Source organism: Nicotiana tabacum, chromosome 6 (assembly GCF_000715075.1).
Source record: "Nicotiana tabacum cultivar K326 chromosome 6, ASM71507v2, whole genome shotgun sequence".
Classification (NCBI taxonomy): Eukaryota; Viridiplantae; Streptophyta; class Magnoliopsida; order Solanales; family Solanaceae; genus Nicotiana; species Nicotiana tabacum.
Window position 1 is genome coordinate 44,815,436 of NC_134085.1, and position 20,282 is coordinate 44,835,717.

Consider the following 20,282-nt stretch of genomic DNA (forward strand, 5'->3'; position numbering starts at 1 on the left):
TTGTTCCTCCATTTCTTCTTCATATTTGACCATGTTTTCCTATCAACACCAAGCAAAACAATCAAAGTGTGATGGAATAGAATAAGATGTAAAGTAAAGCACACACTAATTAGTAATTTCAAAACCGTATTTCCCATCAACGGCGCCAAAATTTGATACGCTCAAATTACACTTTAATTAAATAGTGTAAGGCGGTCTGTGTCAAATATAATAACCCAACAAGGTTGGGGTCGAATCCCATAGGGAATAGGCATGAAAAGGTTACTCGAGTAGTGTGTTACTTGACGTAAGTCGTAACACACTAACTCACTTTTCCAAGTAAAGAAGGAATTTAATGGCACTTGTTAATGTTTGCAACCACCAACAATAAATGAAGAATGATAAATAAATATATATCAACCAACCATTATACATATATTCAATGTTAAACACCCATTAACATAACACCCATTTAGGATCCATAACCTTAGTATTTAAAGTTAGCTACACATGCTAAAATACAAAAGGATGAGAATATTTAATGCCATAAAGCTTACAAAGTGAAAGATTCTTCCTTCAAAAGCTTCCAAAAGAGAGGAATATTAAAGACTTGGATTGTAGCTCAAAAACCAGACAAGATGCCCCCACAAAACCCCAATAAATCTATTTATAGTGGGTCAAAACTCGGGACCAAAATTGGACAAAAATACCCTTCCAAGTCAATTATGCAACTACATATCTGTCGCATAACAGACATGCGGTCCGCATTCTCTTCATGGCCATCGCATTTTCAAACCCTAGTTTCCAGGCATACATCGCATTCACATTCTGCGGTCCGCATTGTAGATATGCAATCGCATTTCTCATTGCATTTTCCACCTTCAGCAGCTTTCACAACGAGTTTGCGGTCCATTATGTGGCTCGCAAACCTGTTATGCGATCGCATACTGGACCGCATTTCTTGCACTGGACTTTGGCCAACAAACTATTGGGGTTTGCGATTCCTTTGAGCATTATGCGATCCGCATGTTGGATTTGCGGTCCACATTTCCATATTCGCGATCGCATTTTGCTCTTTTCTTGTCCTTTCGTGGCTTTTTGATTTCATTTCCATGCTCTTAGGTCCTTAAATCTCATACACTGCAAAAACATTAAAATTACATAAGTATAAAAGATAATTGGATTTAAAACATGCTAAAATCTAAGCAATTTGTATTAAATGTGCCAAAATTCTCCAGCATATCACCCACCGCGGCAGCGAAGACCCCAGTACGGTCGCGAATCTTCACTGCGGACCACGAAGCTCAGTTCAGAGACCTGCAACTTCTCTGAACCTGCAACAGCTATTTTTCTAAGTCTAAATTCACTCCGTGGCCCATCCAAAACTCACCCGAGCCCTCGGGGATCCAAACTAATCATGCACACAAGTCAAAAAATATCATACGAACTTGCTCGTGCGATCAAATCATCAAAATAACATCAACAACTACGAATTCAACCTCAAATTCCTACAATTACTCAAGAACATTGAAATTTCCATTTGCTCTCAACTATAGGCCCGTTTTATACCAAACCACTTTTGATTCTTACCAAATTCCATAGACGCACCAAATTATTAATTTAAACTTGTACCGGGCTCCTGAACCAAGATACGGGCCTGATACCATCAAGAAATTGCATTAATTCACTTCTAAAAGCCTTTATATTTTTCAGCAAATAATTTTCTTCAAAAATTCTTTTCTCGGTCTTGGAACTTCGGAATTTGATTCCGGGTATACGCTCAAGTCCCAAATTTTACTACGGACCCTATGAAACTATCGGATCACGGGTCCGGGTCCGTTTACTAAGAATATTAACCATAGTCAACTTTAATCAATTTTAAAGACCAATTTCATAAATTTTCTTATAATTCACATAAAAGCTTTCCGGAAACGTGCCCGGACTGCGCATGCAAATCAAGGTAAGACAAAAAGAGGTTTTCAAGGCCTCAAGATATAGAATTTGCTTTTCAAAATGAGTGATAACCCAAAAACATTCTCCACCTCTAAAACAATCGTTCGTCCTCGAACGGACATAAAAAAAGTATCTGAGTTAGAGAAAAGATGGGGATATCGGTTCCGCATATCAGACTCGAACTCCTAGGTCGCTGCCTCGACAGGCTGACCCCTCCACTGAACACGAACTGAAGGAAAACTCTTCAATCTCAACTGACGAACCTACCGATCTAGAATAGCTATTGGCTCCTCCTCATTGGACAAGTCCTTGTCCAACTGGACAGTGCTGAAGTCTAACACGTGGGATGGATCACCATGATACTTCCGAAGCATGGACACATGAAACACTGGATGCACGGCTGATAAACTCGGAGGCAACGCAAGTCTGTAAGCCACCTCTCCCACTCGATCCAGAATATCAAAAGGACCAATAAATCTAGGGCTTAGCTTGCCCTTCATCCCAAATATCATCACGCCCTTCATAGGCGACACTCAAAGCAATACCCACTCGCTGACTATGAATGCCACGTCACGAACCTTACGGTCGACATAACTCTTTTGCCTGGACTGAGCTGTACGAAGCCTATCCTGAATGATCTTAACCTTGTCCAAGGCATCGTGTAATAGATTCATACCCAACAACCGAGTCTCTCCTAGCTAACCATCCAATTGGCGACTGACACCGCCTACCATATAATGCCTCATAGGGAGCCATCTAGATGCTTAACTGATAGCTGTTGTTGTAGGCCAACTCCGCCAATGTCAAGAACTGATTCCATGAGCCTCCAAAGTCAATAACACAAGCTCGAAACATATCCTCCAAAATTTGAATAGTACTCTCGGACTGCCCGTCCGTCTGAGGATGAAATGTTGTGCTCAACTCGACCCGTGTGCCCAGCTCATGCTGAACTACCCTCTAGAAATGTGAGGTAAACTGCGTACCTCGGTCAGAAATGATAGACACGGGCACACCATGAAGATGAACAATCTCTCGGATATAGATCTCTGCCAACCGCTTAGAAGAATAGGAAACTTCCACAGGAATGAAATGCGCTGACTTGGTCAGCCTATCAACAATAACCAACACTACATCGAACTTCCTCTAAGTCTGTGGGATCCCAACAACGAAGTCCATAGTGACACGCTCCCATTTCCACTAAGGAATCTCAATTCTTTGAAACAAACCACCAGGTCTCTGATGCTTGTACTTTACCTGCTGACAATTCAAACACCGAGCCACATATGCAACAATATCCTTCTTCATCCTCCTCCACCAGTAATGCTGCCGCAAATCCCGATACATCTTAGCGGTATCCGGATGAATAGAGTACCGAAAACTATGGGCCTCCTCTAAAATCAACTCTCGAAGTCCATCCACAGTAGGCACACAAACTCGACTCTGCATCCTCAATACTTCATCATCTCCTAATGTAACCTGCTTGGCACCACCGTGCCGCACTATGTCCCTAAGGACACACAAATGAGGATCATCAAATAATAAAGAACGAGCAACTGTACAAGCTAACATATGGTTGGGCTCAAAAATATCCAACCTCATGAACCGATTGTCTAAAGCCTGAACATCCAAATTAAGCGGTCTCTCACTGACTGAAATATACGCAAGACTGCCATGCTGACTGACTTTTTACTCAAAGAATCGTCTACTATATTGGCCTTCTCCGGATGATATAAGATGGTGATATCATAGTCTTTCAATAGCTCCAACCACCTTCTCTGCCTCAAATTCAGATCCTACTGCTTAAACAAGTACTATAGACTCGTGTGATCTATGAATACCTCACATGACATGCCATATAAATAGTGCCTCCAAATCTTCAGCACGTGAACAATGACTGCTAACTCCAAATCATGAATTGGATAATTCTTCTCATGAATCATCAACTGTCACAAAGCATAAGCAATGAACTTGCCATCCTGCATCAACACCGCACCAAGTCCAATACGAGATGCGTCACAATACACTGTATATGGCTCTGAACCTGTGGGTAAAACCAACACCGCTGCTGTAGTTAAAGCTGTTTTGAGATTCTGAAAGCTCGCCTCACACTCGCCCGACCACCTGAACTGGGCACCCTTCTTGGTCAACCTGGTCATCGGGGCTGCAATAGATGAAAACCCTCCACAAACCGATGGTAATAGCCCGCCAAACCCAAGAAACTCTGGATCTCTATAGCTGATGCGGGTCTAGGCTAGTCCTTGACTGCCTCTATCTTCTTCGAATCCACCTGAATAACCTCTGATAATACAACATGAACCAAGAAAGCAATTGATCCCAACAAAAACTCACACTTCGAAAACTTAGCATATAACTGGTTGTCTTTCAAAGTCTGAAGAACAACTCTCAGATGTTGCTCATGCTCCTTCCGGTTGCGGAAATAAATCAAAATATCATCAATGAAGACTATCATGAATGAATCCAAGTAAGGCTTGAACACTCGATTCATTAAATCCATGAAAGCTTCTGGGGCATTTGTTAACCTGAATGACATCACCAAGAACTCATAATGCCCGTACCAAGTGCAGAAAGTTGTCTTAAGGACATCGGATGCCCTAATCCTCAACTGATGGTATCCAGATCTCAAATCAATCTTCAAAAACACCTTGGGACCATGAAGCTGATCAAACAAATCATCAATCCTCGGCAATGGATACTTGACCTTGATTGTGACCTTGTTCAGCTGCCGATAATCTATGCACATCCTCATCGATCCATCCTTCTTCTTGACAAACAACACCGGTGCACCCCAAGGCGAGACACTAGGCCTAATAAAGCCTTTATCAAGCAAGTCTTGCAACTGTTCTTTCAATTCTTTCAACTCTGTTGGGGCCATACGATATGGCGGGATAGAAATGGCCTGATTGCCCGGAGCCAAATTAATGCAAAAGTCAATATCTCTATCGGGTGGCATGCTCGGCAGGTCTGAAGGAAATATCTCAGGAAACTCACGAACAACAGGCACAGAATCCATAGAAGGAACCTCAGCACTAGAATCACGGACATACGCCAAATAGGCCAAACATCCCTTATTAACCATACGCCGAGCCTCCATATATGAGATAACCCTGCTGGTAGAATGACCAGGAGTCCCTCTCCATTCCAAATGAGGAAACCCCGGCAAGGCTAAGGTCACAGTCTTGGCATGACATCCAAGATAGCGTGGTAAGGTGATAACCAGTCCATCCCCAATATGACATTAAAATCAACCATATCCAATAGTAACAGATTTACTCGGGCCTCAAGACCCCCAATCACAACTATAAATGAATGATGGACACGATTTACCACAATAGAATCACCCACAAGTGTAGACACATATACAGGAGCACTCAAGGAATCACTAGGCTTGACCAAATACGGTGCAAAATAAGATGACACATAGGAGTATATATATCCTTGATCAAATAGAACTGAAACATCTCTACTACAAACTAGAACATTACCTGTGATAACTGTATTGGAGGCCTCAGCCGCAGGCCTGGCTGGAAGAGCATAACATCGGGGTTGGGCCCCACCACTCTGAACTACATCTTTGGGATGACCTCCTGCTGGCTGGCCTCCACCTCTAACGGCCTGAACTCCACCTCTAATACCTCTACCTCCACCTCTAATACCTCTACCTCCACCTCCACCTCTAGCACCTCTACCTCCACCTCTAGCTGGATGAGCGGGCGGTGGAACGTTTGACACCTGAATCATGGCACAGGAACACTGATACTGGGAGTTGCTCGGTGCTCAAGGGCAAAATCTAGCAATATGCCTCGTATCGCCACAAGTATAACAAGCCCTCGGTTGTTGGGACTGACGACCTTGAAAACTCTGGAGCGGAGGTGCACTGATAGGAGCTGGCGATGCACTGTAGGGCATCTGATCAGAATACTACATATGAGAACCACGACCACCTGGAGCACCGTGAGAAGCCTGTAGTGCTGAATGAAACGGCCTGGAAGGATGGCCCCTACCAAAAGAATCTGTGCCTCCAAATGAGGCACCACTGAACCTGCCTGAACAATGAGGTTTCTTGTTAGAACCCTAACCACTCCCCTATAATAGAACTATCTCAACTCTCCTGGCCACATTGGCCGCATCCTGAAAAGAAATCTCGCTCCTCGTCTCTTTAGCCATCTGCAGTCGAATGGGATGAACGAGTCCCTAAATGAACCTCTTCACTCTCTCTCAGTGGGAAGTATAAGAAGAGTATGACGGGCTAAGTCAATAAATCTAGTCTCGTATTGAGTGACAGTCATAGAACCCTGTTAGAGATGCTCAAACTGCCTCTGATAGTTCTCCTTTGAGTGATAGGAAGAAACTTCTCTAGAAATAGCTGAGAGAACTGATTCCAAGTTAAGGTCGGTGACCCAGCTAGTCTAGCCAAACATAATCCCTCCACCAAGTCTTGGCGGATCTAGACAGATGAAAAGCAACAAAGTCGACCCTATTGGTCTCCACTATCCCATGTTCCATAGAACCTCATAACGGTTGTCCAAATAATCCTGGGGATCCTCAAAAGATGTACCACCAAAAGTGGTAGTAAAAAGCTTGGTGAACCTGTCCAATCTCCACAAGGCATCAGCAGACATAGCTGGTCCTTCACCGGTCTGTACCACAACACCCAGCTGAACTATTCCAATTGGTTGGGCTGCTGGAGTTTAAAACTGGGGAGCCATCTGCTCCGGAGTGCGAATAGCGGGAGTCTGTACTCCTCCCCCAGCCTGAGAGATGGCTGGTGCTACAGTAAGTAAGCCTGCTTGGGCGACACTCTCCATAAGGCCCAGTAGACGGACCAGAGCATCCTGAAGTACCGGGGTGGCGATGAATCCCTCTGGGACTTGAGTTGGTCCTGTTGGAACCTCATCGTCAAACTCAACTTGAGGCTCCGCCGCTGGTGCTGCTATTCGAGCTCTAGGCTGAGCTCTACCTCTGCCTTGGACCCTAGTACAGCCTCAACCTCTGCCCCTTACAGGAGATGCTACTAGGGGCTCGGGTTTCTGGTCAGCTGATGAAGCGGTACACATTGTCACCATCTGCGAAAGAATAGAGTGGAAGTTCAATTATCATTGAGAAATCAAGTCGCACGATAGGAAACAATAGATGTGAAGCTTTTCCTAAGCTCCGTAGCCTCTAGGGATAAACACAGACGTCTTCGTGCCAATCCCTCAGACTCTACTAAGTTTGTCCATGAATTGTGAGACCTAAGCAACCTAGGGCTCTAATACCAACTTGTCATGACCCGGTTTTCCCACCATCGGGAGTCGTGATGGCGCCTACTCGTGAAAGCTTGGCAAGCCGAGTGTTATAGGTTTTATTACCCTTTTTCCCTAACCTTTTAAGAATTCAATTTAATAGGTGATCAATAGCGGAATAACAACAATAATAAAAGAAATACGGAAGATGAAATCTGATGATATAACTAAATTCTACTACAAAAATCCAGAATACAACTCTACCCAGAATTGGTGTCACAATGTCACGGACCATCTAAGAATACTACAAACAGTGGTTTGAATGGAAAACACAAGTATGTCTCTAAAATACATAAAAACAGAATGGAAAAGATAGAAGGGGACGCGAAGGCCTTCAGACGTCTGCAGGACTACCTCGGGTCTCCACTGGACTGAAGGCAGCAACCTCTCTATGGTCCAAATTCCCCAGAATCGGGATCTACACACAGTGTAGAGTGTAGTATCAGCACAACCGACCCCATGTACTGGTAAGTGTTGAGCCTAACATTGGCGAAGTAGTGACGAGGCTAGGGCAAGACTACCAAATAAACTTGTGTAGTTAAATCATACACAATAAATAATACTAACAACAACTAGCAGTTAAGAAATGGGAAGGGGAAACATGCTGCGGGGGAATATCAGATACTAATAGAATTCCAGTAAAGAAGCATAAAGAACACCATATCTTCATATCAGCAAGAATAAGGAACAAGTGAACGGTATCACTCTTCGTGCTTTTACTCTAGTTCTCACCATAAGAATTAATAGATTCGGCACGACATCACCCTTTGTGCTTTTACCTCACATAATCATAGCACGACATTATCCTTCATGCATTATCACTCATATCATGGAATGACATCACCCTTTTACATTTACAATATCGGCATAGCATCACCCTTCGTGGATTAACACTCACTCACAAATATCAAGCACGACATCACCCTTCGTGCTTTTACACTCTTCCTTACCCAAGCAACAATCACAAGCAATTCGGGCAAGGGAATCAATAAAATCACAATAGAATCCCGTCAAGGGAACAATGGTACCATAATAATATCCCGACAAGGGAAAAAAATATCATAAGTAATAACATCTCGGCAAGGGAAACAATATCATAAACCTCTTCTCATTTCCACATTCACTTCACAACACAAATCTCAACTTGAGCCGATGCTCTACAATGTTCAATTACCAAGAATACTTCCACAAGCCTTGTTCAACATTAGTAATCTTCATATTAAGCATGGACAATACATAACGGAGTCACAACAATCATAGTATAAGACTCACAGGCATGCTTGACACCCACGTATAGGTACTCGTCACCACACCTATACGTCGTACTCAATAATTAACACATAGCAAATAAGACTACAACTCATATTCCCTCAAACTAAGTGTCACGCCCCGAACTTGGGGGAGCGAGACCGGCACCCAGTGCCTTACGTATCCTTGCGTACCAACTTGCAACTAAGAGACTCTGAATATATGATGTCATACTTTTGGCCATGGGCCACATTGCAAGACGACAACGAATTCTGACTAAATATGAATATAAAGCTTGGCCAACAAGGCCGTCATATTTATTACAACTGACAAACCAACCAAATATACATACAAGGCCTGAAAGCCCAACATACTGCACTAACTGACAAGATATGTCTACAAGCCTCTACTAATGGATATACTATGATCGGAACGACTATCCGACCTACTCATGACATATATACGTATAGATACAAAATATACATAAGGCTCTAGACCCGGAAACTCCGAAAGGCATGGAGCTTACCGATCAAGCTGAGCTCGAGCAACACTTATTGAAGAGGCCTACTCGTCTGTCTGTCTGACCTGCACGCATGAAATGCAGCGCCCCCAGAAAAGGGACGTCAGTACGAAATAATGTACTGAGTATGTAAGGCAATATACTGAAAGTTGAAACTGAACTGATAATATAATAACTGCAAGTAGCTGGAAGTCAAAGATAATCTGAAGATATGCTTATCTGCTGATACTGACTCAATTCTCTCAATGTAGTAAGTAAAATAGTTGTCCGGCCCTATAAGGCTCGGTATACATATATATCTGCTCTGCCATAGTAGGCTCGCTCATAAGCACTCGGCCATACTAGGCTATGTATCTCGACCAACTGGGCTCGCTCATAAGCGCTCGGCCACAGTAGGCTCGGTATATATATAATTGCTTTACCGTAGTAGGTTCGCTCATAAGCGCTCAGCCATACTAGGCTCTATATCTCGACCAACTGGGCTCGCTCATAAGTGCTCGGCCACAGTAGGCTCGGTATATAACTTACCATCTGATCAGAGGTTGCCCAATAGGGGCCTGCCCATCGATTATAGCTTGATGGTAATGAAAATACTTTTAATACTGTACATATGTAAACTCTCTACTCTCTTGCCCGAAAGAAAGAAATACTCAATTGAATATGAAGTCCCGATAAGGATAATATTATAACTTATAATACTCGGAAAATATACGCAATTTGCGAGACTAGCAAAATATACGTAAATTCAGGGATATGAATTTTTCTTTATGCCTCGTTATCAAACTTGTGTAATGACAAGATCATGCCAAAAGAAAGAAGGGATAGCCTTAACATACCTGTTCCTGGAATTATTTGAACGAATCTGCTTCTACGAAATTTACACTGGATTTACTTGAAATTGAAACGAACTTTGCTTGGTCTTGAAATTTTTGGACAAATTTCGATTTCCATTATGTTCTTGAACGATTTTTGTTCTTAAAGATAAATTGTCTTTTAAAAGTTACCAAGGATCCCTAACGTTGATTTTGAAATTTGAGTTGAAGATTCTGTTTCTCATTTGGAATAGAATGTAACATTGCACCTTTGTCTTTGAAATGAAATTGTTTATTTTATTTGATTTTGATAAAGCCTACCTAAAGTCTTTGTAAGACTTGGATTTTTAAATCTAGACACATGTAAAGTATGAGTTAATGACTCATTTTATACAAAAGGAGGGGTTGCCACATTCCCCATGGGTAATTGATTAAATTTTTGTCTGCTTATTAGTTAACTGGGTAATGTTCCGTTACCCGGTAACTAACCAATTACCCGCATAACTTAAAAATTGCTCCGAATTACTTAAAATTCTATTTTTTTTAAATACCTCATATATACTTTATATATTATACTACCATGATCATATGGTACCTTGCATGGTACTAGTTCATATTTATCGGGTATTATCGCTTGACCCATATTTTATTCCAAATTGGCCACTTTCAACGAAACTCGTTTTTTTTAATCCGTATACTCTTTTATCCTTCATAACACTTATTTATTGCTCGCTATAAATAGCATAAGTACGTTAACGTCAAGATGATCTCATCCCCGAGTCTTACATCGGTTAACTGAAAACGAAATTTTAACGTACAATACTTCAGGGTGCAACATCGTTGTAACTTAATACTGTGAAACGTGACATCACCATAATGTAATACTGCGGGACGTGACATCTCACTTCTGGGCTCTCATTAATTTATTTATGGCGTATTTTCATGTACAAAAATATGGGGTGTAACACTAAGGTTAGACCAAACACTTATCTCAATGTCACGAACACAATCAAGCCTCAGCTACCGCTTTACCTCTTGGTTCCACTTCCAATTCGCTTGTATCTAGTCACAATTCACTTAATAATGTTAATAATTGCTAAACAAACCAATTCCAATGCATGAAAATAGATTTCCCATTGTTTTCCCCAAAAAGTGAAAAATTGACCTCGAGCCCGCTTGGTCTAAACCCGAAATTCAGACCAAAACTCGATTACCCATTCACCCCCGAGCCCGGATATACAATTGGTTTTGGAATCCAACCTCAATTTGAGGTCTAAATCCCCAAATTTTGATATTCCTAAGTTCTACCCAACATTTCCAATTCCATCATGAAAAACCTAGATTCTAGGATAAAATCTAGTAAAAGAAGTTAAGGAGTGAAACAAATGAGTTAAAAATCACTTACTTGTGTTTTGAGGAAGAAAGAGTGTTTTGAAAAATCGCCTCTTATGTTTTAGGATTTTGAAAAATTAAAAATGGCTGAAAAGTCTCGTTTATATATATCCCTCTCAGACCCTCACCGCTGACCGCAGAAAAAGGACCGCGGCAGCGGAGCTCCACCGCGGACCGCGAAATATCGAGCGCGGCCGCGGAGGTATGGCCTAGCCCATTGTTGACCGCGAAAACCCCACCGCGGTCGTGAAGCTTAGTTCAGAGACCTGCAGCTTCTCTGAACCTACAACAACTATTTTTCTAAGTCTAAATTCACTCAGTGGCCCATCCAAAACTCACCCGAGCCCTCGAGGCTCTAAAATAATCATGCACGAAAGTCTAAAAACATCATACGGACTTGCTCGTGCGATTAAATCATCAAAATATCATCAACAACTGCAAATTCAACTTCAAGTTCATACAATTACTCGAGAACATTGAAATTTCTATTTGCTCTCAACTATAGGTCCGTTTTAACCACTTCCGATTCTTGCCAAATTCCACATACTCAACCAAATTATTATTTTAAACTTGTACCGGGCTCCGGAACCAAGATACGGGCCTGATACCATCAAGAAATTGCATTAATTCACTTCTTAAAGCCTTTATATTTTCCAGCAAACAATTTTCTTCAAAAATTCTTTTCTCGGGTTTGGAACTTCGGAATTCGATTCCGGGCATACGCCCAAGTCCCATATTTTACTACGGACCCTACGAGACCGTCGGATCACGAGTCCGGGTCCGTTTACCAAGAATGTTGATCATAGTCAACTTTAATCAATTTTAAAGGCCAATTTCATAATTTTTCTTATATTTCACATAAAAGCTTTCCGAAAAAGCACCCCGGCTGTGCACGCAAATCGAGGAGAGACAAAAAGAGGTTTTCAAGGCCTCGGGACACAGAATTTACTTTTCATAACGAGTGATCATCTTTTGAGTCATCACAATATAGTACGATACAGTCAAACCAAACAACAAAATATTATTTAACAATAATAAACAATGCAATCTATTCAAACATTGTATCCATAAAATGATACGATATAATACGATCAGGGGCGGATTTAGGGGGGGTGAACACCCTTCGCCGAAAAATTACACTGTATATATAAGGCAAAATCTGTTTTTTATCTCTATATATTAAGTTTTGAACACCCTTAATACAATTAAAAAGTGTAGTTTAATGGTCAAGGGGGTTCAAAATCTACATAAGGTCATGGGTTCAATAACAGAGTGTTAGTGATTGATGGTGGAGGCGGTTTAACGTTTATTATTAACACCGGAGCAAGCAAGACTCATTCAATGTGAGAGAGTGTAGTCCAGCTTTGCAGAGAGTTGTACTAACTACTCCACTCCACTAGTCATACATAGCACAGCAATACTCCAAAACCAATAGCCCCCCATTTCTGTATTTTACCTTAGATTATTTACAGGCTTACCTCATCACCATCCCCCACATAGACATATACATTCCAAATTTACACACCTAACATTTCATCTTTTTCCTTGTTTTGTCACCATGCTTCCCAGTCGATGAAAATATTGCTGCTACAGTTCAGTACTGACAAATAGATACTATATCCGTTCCAGTTTACGTGAACCTATTTCCTTTTTGGTTCGTTTTAAAAAGAATGACCAATTTCTAAATTTAAAAATAATTTAGCTTAAACTTACAATTCTACCTTTAACGAGAAGCTTTTATAATCACACAAATACTCTGGGTCCCTTTTAACTTGTTTAGGACCACAAATTCCAAAATTCTTCATTTTTTCTTAAACTCCATGCCCAATGATCATGTTCACGTAAATTGGAAAGGAGGGAGTATTAAAAAACAAAACAACACAGCTCGCCACGGCAGAATTTGGCAGTACCACATTTGTCATCATCATTGTCCCATAAACAATTATTTCACCATCACACACAAACACACACACAGAGTGATCTATGCATCATTGCTCTTTCTCGCTAATTTCACCATATTCTGGACGTCCTATACGTAAGTGTAATTTCTGTTAAACATGATGATTTCTTCTTCCGTTTTCACTTTCTAGGTACTAGCTACTTCATGCATTACTAGTTTGCAGTTCTGCTTGGTGTTTCGCATATGTTTTTTTTCTTCTTCTTGTTTCTATCGAATTTACTTAAATAAGCATTTGTTTCCTTAGCTTCCCCTGCTTGGCCACAAAACACTCAAGAATTGAGAAAAGGGTTAATCGAGAATCTTGATTCTAAGGAGCCTTAGGCTTGGATTTGTGACTTTTGCATGTCATGGATTTAAGGGTTCGAAACTGCTTCTTTGTAGAAATGCAAGGAAAAGACCGCATACAGTGTCCACTTTCCCACCCCGGGCGGATGTAGTGAAGGACCTATGGGTTCATTCGAACCCAATAGCTTTGTCTCGGACCTGTATATGGGTTAAAAATTAAATAAGTACAACTGATAGAGTTCGAACCCAGTAAATCAAATGGGTTGTGGTAGAATTCTGAACTGGAACCTATAATGTTCAAATCTTGGATCTTCTCTATTTATCCCTATCCTTTGAACTAGAGGGGAAGCACTTTGTGTATAGGGAACACTCTTATATTACTATGTAACACTCTGTTTCTTGATCTGTTACGTTGGTTACTGCCTTTTCCTGATCAATATGCATGTGGTTGAATTCTTGTTTGAATTATGCAGATTGTTGAGTTTCAAGCATGTCAAAACCATTTGTGGATGTATCTCAGAATGGTACTTTAAAGAATTATGACTCTTGCAGTAGTAGTGTGGCCGAATTGGATGATATTGATTTCTCGAGGATACCTAGGCCAAGAAACTTGAACATTGAGAGGAAGGGCTCCCTCGATGAGAGGTCCTTCAGTGAAGCTCAGATGATGGGAAACTCTCCTCCTCCCCCTTCCAGAGCAGAATATTATTCCCGCGGTTCGGACCACTTTGATACTGTCCATTCACCTGCAAAATGGTCTGGTTTTACCACTCCAAGGTCACCTTTTGGGGCCGAGCCACATCCGATGATAGCTGAGGCTTGGGAAGCTTTGAGGCGTTCTTTGGTGTACTTTCGCGGGCGTCCTGTTGGGACTATTGCCGCGTTAGACAGTTCAGATGAAAAGCTTAACTACGATCAGGTGAAGCCCTCATAATAAATATCCTGTGTAGAGCACTAGAATTTTCATTTCTGCTTGCACACTTGCCTTGTCATTGCAAATTATGGATCAGTGTGTGGTGCATTAGCTTTTGATTGGAATGAATTGGGTCTCGAGTAGAGAGAAATATATATAGTCGCTTCATATAGCCTACCTTGACTTGTTTAAGAAGATTGAATCATAATTGATTAATTGAAGCTTGTGGACAGCTAATTTATTTGTGGTCTAAGGAAGAACTGTCTGTTACTTAGGTTTGGATTCACTGAATTGACGTTTACGTACTCTACATTTTCTGCAGCATTACAGTTGTTCCTGTAATGTTGATTTACATTTTGATAAGTTACCTTGTAGAAAATTGTATGATAATTACTTTAATGTAATAGTTTTGTGTGCTTAGATTATAGGAAAAGGCTTAATACCTGCAGAGGGATCTTTGTACTCTGCATTCTAAGTAATAAACTTTGATGTGCTTTACATTTAGAAACCGTATTCAAACAGGATGATATATATGTGCTATTGTTGGGTTGCTGAAGAACAATGGTAAATTAAATTAAGATCTTTTACTCGTAGGGGAATGTTTGGCTTGCTACAAGCTGGGCTCAAGGACTGCAGCCAGCTGCATCCCTTGTAGTCGTTAGCTCACTCTTGACAGATCAGGAGATTTCACTATATTCCTGACTGTGGTTTCTAGTCTGAAGGAGCACAGTGCTTCTCCTCGTCCAATTTAAATGGATCAATGCACTTACTGTTACATCTTCTGTGGCACTGCATTCCTCCTTGTAAATTGCCGGTTTGAATCTGGAATAGATAATCTCCAATCTTCTGTCCAGTAATAGCATGACACATGAGGAGTTCTCCTATATACACTCATAAAGATTCTGGTCCTTTAATAATTGAGTTTTACGAAAATCATTGTTAAAAATGCTCTTCTGGAAGATCCCTTTGTCTAAATGATATAAATACTTTTGAAGTGCTTAAATAAAAAGAGGAGATCTCTTTTGGTATTATATGACATTCTGAAAGGATAATTCTATGGCCAGTTTCATTTGTAGCCGAGGTTTGACTGACCACATTCTTTCATGTTCAAGATGTCTATTAATGTTCATCTGTATCTCCAGGTGTTTGTCAGAGACTTTGTTCCAAGTGCGTTGGCTTATTTAATGAATGGGGAACCTGAAATCGTAAGAAATTTCATCTTGAAAACTCTTCGTCTTCAGTCATGGGAGAAAAAGATAGATCGATTCCAATTGGGAGAGGGTGTAATGCCAGCTAGTTTTAAAGTGCTCCATGATCCAGTCAGGAATACAGAGACATTAATGGCAGATTTTGGTGAGAGCGCAATAGGAAGAGTGGCGCCTATTGATTCTGGATTTTGGTGGATTATATTACTTCGTGCATACACGAAATCGACAGGGGATACTTCCTTGTCTGAGATGCCTGAATGTCAGAAGGGAATGCGCCTGATACTTAGTTTATGCCTTTCAGAAGGGTTTGACACATTCCCGACTCTTCTTTGTGCTGATGGATGCTGTATGATTGATCGTAGAATGGTGAGTTTTCCTGCAATTGTTGTGAAATGATTTATATGCACTCACTTTTGGGTTGTGAGCTTGATATAATAAAATGTTAATGGAGGTTTATACAAATTCATGTGCATTCCTCTTCTATATAGACAGGATCTCATATTTGCAGACTTGATTTTCGTATCATTGTGGACTTTAACATATGCTGCTTTTAGGTCCTGGAGTTGTTAGCTAATTGGATTTTCATTCTCCATTTCCACCTAGTAATTTTATTTTTTTTTATCAGAATTTGTGATTTTTGTTCTCAGACAAAGCCTTGTTGCCACTTGCTGGACTTAACATTGAAGGAAGTGCCCTATGAAACTCTTAGGTCAGATTCAAAGATAGGTTTCTTACAGCTGTAGAAATGTTTGTTAACGCGGTATGGGAATCTGTGATTGTGCGGAAAAGAGAAAAACTTGAGAGACAACAACTAAGTGGTGTAAGATTCAAAAAACAAAAAATTATTTCCGTGTGTATTGCCCCTCTTTGTTGGGCTAAATTCCCATTGTCCAGAAATATGTATGAATTTCTTCAAAAGTGTTTTCTTGTGGTGATTACTGTGTTCATATAGGCATTTTGCTTAAGCTCACTCCATCCAGATTTGCTGATGTTTCTTGGTTGGTGATATCAAATGCCTTTGTAATACTACCATTTAAAAGTGGCTATTTGATAAATAAGATTGCAACCTATCTGCTTCTAGAATTAGGTCCATCATATCAAAACAGGGAAAATGAAGTCATCATTTGGACCCAAGTGTTCTTTCAGAGGAATTAAAAGCGAGATCCATACAAAAATTCTTTGCGCCCAGAGGTTTTAGTACTTGCTGCAAATGGGAAACCAAATAAGAATAATTATAACTGAAGCATGTCTACCAGTAATCAATAATCAGCTAAGTGTAAACATTGAATGTGTCTCAGAGCACTATTGCATACTACACACAGGCAAGTGCAGCAATCCTGAATTACATCTTTATCTAGAGAAGTTCAGGACATGAATGGATTTCCGTTCCAAATCTCCTTGCGGTTTTTGGTTGTAAGCAGATCTCTTACCTTCTTCCCTCTTTCTCATACAGACCTGGCATTTTCAGTGCTGAACTTACGATGTTTACTGCAACTAAGACAATTTGCTTTTCCATATTAGTGTGCTTACCCTAAGTATGCATTTTATATTCCAGTTTCAATGACTATTTTGTGGTGCATGGACATTGTCAGGGTGTTTACGGATACCCAATAGAGATACAAGCACTATTCTTCATGGCCTTAAGATGTGCACTTCTCTTACTCAAGCAAGACGCTGAAGGGAAGGAATTCATAGAACGAATTGTAAAGAGGCTGCACGCATTAAGCTATCACATGCGAACCTACTTTTGGCTCGACCTGAAGCAAGTTAATGACATATACAGATATAAAACTGAAGAATATTCCCACACAGCAGTCAACAAGTTTAATGTCATTCCCGATTCTCTTCCAGAATGGGTTTTTGATTTCATGCCACTTCATGGAGGCTATTTCATTGGAAATGTTGGCCCTTCAAACATGGATTTCCGATGGTTCTGCTTGGGCAATTGTATTGCAATTTTATCTTGCTTAGCGACCCCTGAACAGGAAACTAAGATCATGGATCTTATTGAGTCACGTTGGCATGAACTGGTAGGGGAAATGCCTTTGAAGGTTTGTTATCCAGCTATAGAGGGTCACGAGTGGCGGATTGTAACAGGATGTGATCCAAAAAATACTAGATGGAGCTACCATAATGGAGGTTCATGGCCAGGTAAGAATAGCATTAGTAATTTTCATAACAAAAAGAAAAGAAAAGAAAAGATTAATTGCCTTAGTAGTGTTCCTTGGTGGATAGTGAAGTGTGAAATAAAATAGTGATGATCTTCATTGAAGAATGTTTCCTGATATTGTAGCTCACTTTTTAATCTAATCCTGTCTGTAAAACGGTACGTTTTACTTTGTTCAGATAATTTTTGTTCTATTTTCCTGAACACAACTAGCTAGTTGTTTCTCTAACCAACACTTCCTTGACATATATGTACTGCTCAGTCTGTTCATATGAAAGTTTCTTGTTGTGTTTATCCTTGTATGGCTTAACTTGAACATTTTTAAGGAACCTTACTCAGGTAATACAAGACCTATTTACTGCGTAGTAGTCATGAAAAAGTACTAATTTGGCACATGTAATCATTGGTAGTCTTGTGTACATTTTCAAGCATACTGCTCTGCTGATATTTATTTTTGTGTTTGGTGGCAGTGCTTTTATGGCTCCTCACGGCGGCGTGTATCAAGACTGGACGGCCGCAGATAGCAAGGCGTGCCATTGAACTTGCTGAAACGAGGCTGTCCAAGGATGGGTGGCCTGAATATTATGATGGAAAACTTGGACGATTCATTGGGAAGCAAGCTCGGAAACACCAGACATGGTCAATTGCTGGCTACTTGGTGGCAAAGATGATGCTTGAAGATCCATCCCATGCGGGAATGGTAGCACTCGAGGAAGATAAGCAGCTGAAGCCTGTCTTGAAAAGATCAAATTCGTTTTGATTGTTATATCTCACCTGTTACAGAAGTTTCTTCTAAGCTTTTATTGATCTCATAACATTTCAGAATGTGGAGGAATACAAATGAAGTGCCAGAGCATCATAGAAGAAAACAAGCAAAGGTCTTGTAGGGAAGTTACAAGTAAGCATGTTGTAGAATGCCATCAATTTGCTTTACTCTGTTTCTTTTTCTGTCCACCCTGTAATCCTTCCGGAACTTAGTTTAGCAGCATTTTCAACAATCTACTTCTAATATGATTGCAAATGCTAATTGACATGTAGCTCTTAACATGATCTACTTTAATTTGTGACTACTAACCTACTTAGACAGAGTCAAGGGTCTATTGGAAACAGCCTCTCTATCCTCACAAGGTAGGGGTAAGGTCTGCGTATACACTACCCTTCCCAGTGTGGGATAATACTGAGTATGTTGTTGTCAACCTACTTAGACATTCTTACATTTGCACGTCTATTAATTTCTTAATCATCAATGCCCAATGAACGACGCTGATTCTTACATAAGCTTTGGTGCATATTGTTTAGTGACGTTTTGAACAACTTAATGCATCTTTTTCCTCTCCGCCCTCCTTTCTGGACTGTCATATTACAACTGAACTACATATTTCTCTCTAGAGGAAAAAAATGGTAATATTTCAGTATAGAAGCTCTCACTTGTAAAGAATACTTAATAGAGCTGCAGTGCTAGATGCCCTCTCATTTCAGCAGCAGGATTGATGTAGCTTTCATTTCTTTTAGAGGCTCTCACTTGTAATCATAGTGCAGTACTAATTTCAAGTTTATTCACCACAAGGTATCTCTACATTTATGATCACCAAGATGTTGTTTCAAAAATACATCTTTCACTTTTTCTATAACTCCTTTTTCCTCGTTTGTCCGGTCTTACACGGTAATATTGGTTATATATTTAATGTACTGTTAGATTAACAACTATCAAGGGCCGTTTGGTCCAAGGGATCAGGTGGGTTATCTCGGTATAAATTTTGGAGATTAAATTTATCCCGTGTTTAGTTAGAGGTATTAGCTAAAACCAGTATTAATTTTTGTACCAAAACCTTGGTATAACTTATCCCATATAAAAGGTGAAAGTGATTATCCAGGTTATAATCCTAGGTAGGGGTGTACATGGACCGGGTTGGTTTATTTTTTATTAAAACTAAACCAAACCAACTATATCGGTTTGGATTGGTTCAGCTTTGTTGGATTTTTCGGATTTTTTTGTTACATGAATAGTAAGTCAATCTTACTTTTTAAAATTTTTGATAGGTAAATATATGTTTAATAAAAATTAAAAAAAATTGACAAACATATGATCTATTAAAATATTCTTATAGGAGAATTTTTTTAGTAACACATGATAGTTATTTTTTTCGTTGTTTGACAATAAATTTTTGTTGATGTATACTTTCAAAGTTAATCGAATTTAATAATTAAACATAAAAATCAATATGATACCTAAACAATGATATGTTCTATTTAATTTTCAATTATCGAATACCACTTTAAATTCGAAAAAGATATAAGAATCTAATTGATTTTGACATATGAATATGAAGAGATTACGCATTTCAATACCACTTGATAAGAAAGTGATCACTCAACACATCATTTAAAGTTAATAAAAATGGAGCACTTCATATTCTATTAAATATTACATCTCATAAGAGAATCTCAAATATTTCTAGACGTTTTTAGAAAAAAATCAATATAAACTCTTAAAAGTATATATAAAAATTATACTATTTATATGTCGATTTGGTTCGATTGT

At 39.9% G+C, this 20,282-nt stretch overlaps 1 protein-coding gene across 3 annotated transcripts; it reads left to right on the top strand.

Moving 5' to 3' along the window:
* The first annotated feature begins 13,103 nt into the window (after positions 1 to 13,103).
* Positions 13,104 to 18,810, top strand: LOC107809903 (putative alkaline/neutral invertase B). Of its 3 annotated transcripts, none has more exons than XM_016634598.2 (5): positions 13,104 to 13,242; positions 13,926 to 14,371; positions 15,508 to 15,939; positions 17,166 to 17,724; positions 18,211 to 18,810. In XM_016634598.2, exons 2-5 carry the CDS (start codon positions 13,943 to 13,945, stop codon positions 18,498 to 18,500), a joined length of 1,710 nt encoding a protein of 569 aa, XP_016490084.1. In that variant the 5' UTR covers positions 13,104 to 13,242; positions 13,926 to 13,942; the 3' UTR covers positions 18,501 to 18,810. The 3 variants fall into 3 exon arrangements, with proteins under 3 accessions (XP_016490084.1, XP_016490085.1, XP_016490086.1); XM_016634599.2 differs by having other exon boundaries at positions 13,229 to 13,297; XM_016634600.2 differs by lacking the exon at positions 13,104 to 13,242 and adding an exon at positions 13,342 to 13,836.
* Positions 18,811 to 20,282: the final 1,472 nt, after the last annotated feature.